General features: G+C 51.6%; 1 protein-coding gene across 1 annotated transcript; it reads right to left on the bottom strand.

Annotated features, from left to right (window-relative positions):
- Positions 1-832: 832 nt before the first annotated feature.
- Positions 833-3,176, bottom strand: LOC127341591 (uncharacterized). Its single transcript, XM_051367456.2, has one exon. It carries the CDS (start codon positions 2,992-2,994, stop codon positions 2,455-2,457), a length of 540 nt encoding a protein of 179 aa, XP_051223416.1. The 5' UTR covers positions 2,995-3,176; the 3' UTR covers positions 833-2,454.
- Positions 3,177-7,277: the final 4,101 nt, after the last annotated feature.

Here is a 7,277-nt window from a genome sequence, read left to right as displayed (position 1 = left end):
AGAATCCTATAGGAAGATGAATTCTCTTTGATTGTACCAAAGTAATTTTTCCATGAGGTATGACCTCATGTTCTTTTCCTATAGGATTTGCACTAAAAGATTCCTATAGGATATGTTCCTATGAATTAAACAAGTGGTGTAGGAAAAAATCTCATAGGATCTATATCCTACATAGTTCCTACACAATTCATATGAATCAAAGGAGCCCTTAGATTGTTCACATTGTTCCATGAACTCCAACCCAAGAGTTTGACGTGCCCATTGATGGTCGAGCGCATGGAAACCACCTGTGCATACGCCTTCCAAGGGAGCCCCACGTATGTTGTTGTCGAGGAAGGAAAATCTCTAACAACTAGAGTTGTGTTCAAGGTTTCTTTTTTATATAACAAATTTGCGTGTGTATGTGAAGTGTCTACATATATTTTCCATGCTCGATTTCTTAATTATTTTGAAACTTATAGATATGATTTTGCCCCAAGTTATTATATCATGATCATATGAGTCTAGTTAAGGATCAGAAAATTTCTAGTCTCACATGCATGACTGTCATGCTCATATGATTCTAGTCAAGGATCAGAAAATTTCTAGTCTCACATGACTGTCATGCTCATATGATTCTATTCAAGGATCAGAAAATTTCTAGTCTCACATGAGTACATGACTGTCTGTCATCAAACCGATAGAAAACGAATTCGTCCGCGATTTATGAGACTCTACATTTGTTTGGGCACACAAATTTTGAGCACCTTGTTTCCGATGTCAGAATATACGCCTTTGCCACCATATCGCGGGTTGTGGAAACATGAAGAAGAACAGGACGGCGCCAAAAAAATAATAGGGTCAAAATCGTTAATATCCTATAGTAGATATTATCATGAGTCAAACTCACACCGACAATGGCAGAACAGTTTATAGCACAAAAAACAATAAATTTATGACTATGGAAAACAATTTTATACAGTTTATGGCAGAACAATTTGGGCTGGAATTGCTGAAGTTAGGCATCATTAACCGCATTGGCGATGGGAGGAATACCCAGATTATGCGTGACCAGTGGCTGCCTAGAGACAGTGGTCTGAAGATTACCGCTCTAAAGAAGAACTCCAGGAAATGGTGGGTTAGCCAACTGATGAATACGGAAGGTAAGAGTTGGAATGTGCCACTACTCCAAGAATTATTCCTTGAACACGATGTACAGGCTATCCAAAGCATCCAGATCCCTCCTCAGGCCCAATGTGATCGGATTGCTTGGCACTATGAGAGTAACGGGGTCTTTACCGTGAAAAGTGCATACAGACTCGCCATGAAGCTTAAACACCAAAATAGGGACAATGTGAGCAGCAGTACCAACGCGGATGGCGAACGCTCGCTCTGGAACTGTATCTGGAAATCAAGGGTGCCTCCGAAGGTCCGCGTCTTTGCTTGGAGGCTGGCTACCAATACCTTGCCTACTAAAACAAACAAACTCAGTCGGAAACTCGAGGTTTGCGACCGCTGCGACATCTGTGCTAGGGATGCAGAAGACGCGTATCATGCTGTTGTCAGATGCACCAAGGCGAATGGGCTCCGCTATGCTCTCCGCAAACACTGGAAGCTTCCACATGAGCACACCTTCAGAAAAACCGGGAAAGATTGGTTGCTGATCCTTCTCAACCAAGTTGACATGGACACCGGGGCAAGAATCTTACTTATGTTTTGGAGAGCCTGGCACTTAAGGAACAACATTGTGCATGATAACGGCAAAGAGACGATCGAACGATCGATCTCCTTTCTCCTTTCGTACGCCACTGCCCATGAGAACCTTGACGTCTGTGCGGATGACAAAGGGAAAACTCCCATGTGGAGCTCGAAGGAAAACGGTGATGGCGCCTCTTTGGGGGGCAGCACTGGGGGTTGGGATGCCCCGCCCCAAGGCTGGATCAAGCTCAACACGGATGCCTCCTTCATCTCCGCTGATCAAGCTAGCGGCGGTGGGGCTGTTGCGAGAGATTCCAATGGTGTGGTTCTGTTTGCAGCATGCTCTCCTATTCGGAACTGCAGTGACGCGGTTGATGCTGAAGCTAAGGCGGCGCTGAGAGGCATCGATCTTGCCTTCAGCCTTGGGCACACAAGAGTCATTCTGGAGTTGGACTGCGCTGGGGCGGTCTCTGCTCTTCGGTCTGTTGATATTGACAGATCAAAACAATGGGCTACTTATGACCATGCGAAGAGCATCCTAAAAAGCCTTGATGATCACCGTGTACTCCACACTAGAAGAGAGAGCAACAGAGTGGCTGATGCCCTTGCTAAGATGGCTAGATCAGCTGGAAGTTGCATTTGGTGGAGCCAGTTACCGGACATTATCTGTGACCTTGTAACACAGGACCAAAACTCGATTGTCTACCCGATAATATAATGCTCTCTTACACTCAAAAAAAAAAAAAAAATGAAACAGCAGCCAGGTCGAGGTACAGTTCAGACCCTCTGCTCCGGGGACACCTCGCGGAGATCCGTGCCGTCCGTCTGCGTCCGGCGGCCGGCGCCCGCACGGACGAAGAAGAAGTAGAACCCGACGGCTATGCAGGCGCTGGTGAACACCCATACGGCGACCTTGAACCCCGCGCTGGGCATGGCGTCGGCGACGCGGGCGGCGACGGTGTTGGCGAGCGCGACGGAGACGCACCACACGGCCATCCTGACCCGCCACCGCTCCGCCGCGACCGCCGGCGCCGGGTCGTCGCGGCGCAGGAGGTCGAGCTTGGCGAGGCAGCAGTAGAGCAGCGCGATGAGGTAGTAGGTGACGACGACGAAGGCGAGGTTGCGCGGCCGGTGGCGCGACTGGTAGACGCCCCACGCGAAGCTGCCGGAGAGGAGGAGGAACGCGAGCGCCAGGATCGCCCAGCTCCCCCACCCCGGCCGCGCCGGGCCATGGCCCAGCTGCGCCGTCTGCGGCGCCGGCCGCGGCGGCGCGTCCCGCGCCACCGGGTAGGATGTCGCCGCCGCGGCGGTCTCCATGTGTTCCGGTTCTGGGTATGGTGGTTGAGGGAGGGCTCGAGCTGCCGCTGCTGGTGCCGGAGAGCGTGGAGGGAGCTCTGCACGTGCCGGCGCGTTGCGGTGAGCACGACGGGAGCTGCCAGCGGCTGGCTTGTATAGGGGAGAGTGGCCGCAGATGCGAGGAAAGAGCAGGGAAGAAGCGGGGCAGATCGAGACGAATGGGCAAGCGCGTCTGACTTTTAGCGCGTGCTCAGGTACGGTCAACCGCTGGACTTAATAAACTACTGAACTGTGACAGATTCGCAACAAGATCAGCTTGGTATGAAGAAGATTTCAATAATTACAGATTTGTACCCCCAGATGTACTGTTAACGTGTCTCGCCTCACTGATTTCAAGGGTCAGGTTAGGTAAAATACAGTAGTAAGCTATTGTACGGAGATGAAGTGCAAGCAAACCGCATATAGACAGACAGGCACACGCAACGACGGAGCTACTCGAAGTTCAGGCCACCGGTTTTGCAACAAAATGTACCACGAATACGTCCAATATACTTTCCCCGCAAAAGGAAGAAGAACACGTCCAATACTTGGGCACTGGACAACTATGTTTCCCTAATCTACCTCCATCGAGAGAACGAACAGTGGAGCGAGAGGATGAACACGAGACAGGTTTTTTTTGTGCTACGTACTGCTTATGCAGCTTTTTTCATTCTCTTCCTTTTATTCAACGATTACAAAAGGGAAAAACGTGGGCGACGAGCTCCACTACTGATCGTGCCATCCCACGATCCAAGCTGTGCGCTACACGAGCTACGACTCAGCCAAAACGACGCACAAAATGCGCTCGGATGGTTCCGAGCTAAAACAGGAAATCGGCTAAGTGCTAAACCTGACGAAACTGACGAAACTGAAAAACACAACACTAGCCTAAGGTTCAGAGATGTGAGGGAGCAAGGGTTTAACCAACAACCTCCCCCTCAACCCTGGCGAGCGAACTGTGTATCAACGATTCCAACTTTGCCACAGAGCTCCTGGAAGCGAGTACGGCCAAGTGGCTTCGTCAAGATGTCCGCCTTCTGCTCGTTGATGCTGATGTAGTCCACGATCATCCCCTTCTCCACGCAATCACGGATATAGTGGTACCTCAGGTCGATGTGCTTGGTGCGCTCGTGCAGAACGGGGTTCTTGCAGAGCGAGATGGTCGATTTGTTGTTGATGAACAAAGTGACCAGCGCAGCTTCCTTGTTCAGCAGCTCGCCGAAGAGACGAGCGAGCCAAACGCCCTGACGCGCTCCCGATGACGCCGCGATGTACTCCGCTTCACAGGAGGATGTGGCGACGACACTCTGCTTCAGCGACTGCCAGCTGACAGGACTGTCGCCGAGGAAGAACAACACACCAGATGTGCTCTTCCTTGTGTCGATGTCGCCGGCGTGATCGGAGTTCGTGAACCCCACCAGAGTCTCGTGATCGCCGCGACGATACACGCAACCGAAGTTTAGTGTACCGGCGACGTAGCGGAGAAGATGCTTCACTGCCGCCAGATGATCTGCGACCGGTGCCTCCATGAACCTGCTCAGGAAGCCGACGGCATATGTGATGTTTGGCCGTGTATGCGTCAGGTACCTGAGGCTCCCGATGATGCTCCGATAGAACGTTGCATCCACCGGAGTCTCCTTTCTCTGGCGACTGAGGTTGCAGCGAGCTTCCATGGGCGTGCGAGTGGCGTTGCAGCCAGACATGCCTGCTCTGTTGAGCAGTTTGCCTGCATAGGCTCCCTGCGAGACGGTGATCTTCCCTCGTTCCTGCTTCACCTCCAGTCCCATATAGTATCGGAGGAGACCAAGATCACTCATTGAGAAGAGATTCTTCATCTCCTCCTTGAAACGACTCACCTCCAGCTTGTCGATGCCAGCGATCACCAAGTCATCGACATAGATGCCGACGATGAGCAGTGCTTGTCCCTTGCCTCGAGCGTACACGCCATGCTCCGAAGTGCAGCGTCTGAAGCCGAGCGACGCCAGGCTTGCGTCCAGCTTCTCGTTCCATGCCCTGGGAGCCTGCCTGAGGCCGTACAGGGCCTTGTGCAGCTTGTAGACGATGTGCTCATGTTCGTCCGCAACGAATCCTGGAGGTTGTGCGACGTACACTTCTTCTTCAAGGTCGCCATTTAGGAAGGCGAACTTCACGTCCATGTGATGGACCTCCCAGCCTCGGTGAGCTGCGACGGCGAGGATGAGTCGTACGGACTCGAGCCTGGCCACCGGCGCGAACACCTCCTCGAAGTCCACGCCCGCCCTTTGCACGTACCTTTTTGCGACGAGGCGTGCCTTGTGCTTCACGACGCGCCCATGCTCGTCCTTCTTCACCTTGAAGATCCACTTGAGGCCGATCGCTCGGTGGCCTGCAGGAAGTGAGGTGAGTGTCCATGTTCCATTTTCATCGATGGAGTGGAGTTCATCGAGCATCGCTCGCCGCCAGTGATCCTCGCGCTCTGCATCAGCGAAGGTAGACGGCTCCTCTCCCACAGCGAGGTGCAGTTCCTCGTCGTCGTCTGAACGTTCCTCCTCAAGCTGCGGTCGCTGCGCGAGCTGAGAAGGCACGGGTGGCGCTCCTAGCAGGTCAGTGATCAGGCGAAAACGGTGCGGGCCCGTCGCGCTGTCAGAGGCGTCGAATTGCGAGGAGTTTGTCGATGGTGGTGTTGCGAAACGCACAGGGGACGCCCTTGGAGTGAGGGCGTCGCCGCCCTGGTTCTGCGCCGTCGTGGACGAAGGAGAGGCAGCGATCGACGTTGATCGCACAGGTGGGCTTTGGCCTGAGCCCATTGATAACGCGTGAAGCACACGTCCGTTGGGAACCCCAAGAGGAAGGTGTGATGCGTACAGCAGCAAGTTTTCCCTCAGTAAGAAACCAAGGTTATTGAACCAGTAGGAGATGAAGGCCACGTGAAGGTTGTTGGTGAAGGAGTGTAGTGCGGCGCAACACCAGCGATTCTGGCGCCAACCTGGAACCTGCACAACACAATCAAAATACTTTGCCCCAACTTAACAGTGAGGTTGTCAATCTCACCGGCTTGCTGTAAACAAAGGATTAAACGTATAGTGTGGAGAATGATGTTTGCTTGTAGAAAACAATAGAGAACAGAGATTGCAGTTGATTGTATTTCAGATGTAAAAAAATGGACCGGGGTCCACAGTTCACTAGTGGTGTCTCTCCAATAAGATAAATAGCATGTTGGGTGAACAAATTACAGTTGGGCAATTGACAAATAGAGATGCATATACATATCATGATGACTACTATGAGATTTAATCAGGGCATTACGATAAAGTACATAGACCGCTATCCAGCATGCATCTATGCCTAAAAAGTCCACCTTCGGGTTAGCATCCACACCCCTTCCAGTATTAAGTTGCAAACAACAGACAATTGCATTAAGTATGGTGCGTAATGTAATCAACACAAATATCCTTAGACAAAGCATTGATGTTTTATCCCTAGTGGCAACAGCACATCCACAGAACTTTATGTCACTGTCCCAGATTCAATGGAGGCATGAACCCACTATCGAGCATAAATACTCCCTCTTGGAGTCACAAGTATCAACTTGGGCAGAGCCTCTACTAGCAACGGAAAGCATGCAAGAACATAAACAACACATATATGATAGATTGATAATCAACTTGACATAGTATTCAATATTCATCGGATCTCAACAAACACAACATGTAGCATTACAAATAGATGATCTTGATCATGATAGGCAGCTCACAAGATCTAAACATGATAGCACAAGAGGAGAAGACAACCATCTAGCTACTGCTATGGACCCATAGTCCAAGGATGAACTACTCACGCATCAGTCCGGAGGCGGGCATGGTGATGTAGAGCCCTCCGGTGATGATTCCCCTCTCCGGCAGGGTGCCGGAGGCGATCTCCTGAATCCCCCGAGATGGGATTGGCGGTGGCGGCGTCTCTGGGACTTTTTCCGTATCGTGGCTCTCGGTAATAGGGTTTTCGCGACGGAGAGTTTAAGTAGGCGGAAGGGCAGAGTCGGGGGGCGCTCGAGGGGCCCACACCATAGGGCGGCACGGGCCCCTCCTTGGCCGCGCCGCCTTGTGGTGTCGCCACCTCGTGGCCCCACTTCGTATCCCCTTCGGTCTTCTAGAAGCTCCGTGGAAAAATAAGACCCTGGGCGTTCATTTCGTCCAATTCCGAGAATATTTCCTGTGTAGGATTTCTGAAACCAAAAACAGCACAAAACAGGAACTGGCGCTTCGGCATCTCGTTAATAGGTTAGTGCC

The sequence above is a fragment of the Lolium perenne genome, chromosome 3 (genome assembly GCF_019359855.2).
Source record: "Lolium perenne isolate Kyuss_39 chromosome 3, Kyuss_2.0, whole genome shotgun sequence".
Lineage (NCBI taxonomy): Eukaryota > Viridiplantae > Streptophyta > Magnoliopsida > Poales > Poaceae > Lolium > Lolium perenne.
The sequence above is the reverse complement of the archived record's forward strand: the minus strand, read 5'-3'. Positions and strand labels throughout refer to the sequence as shown.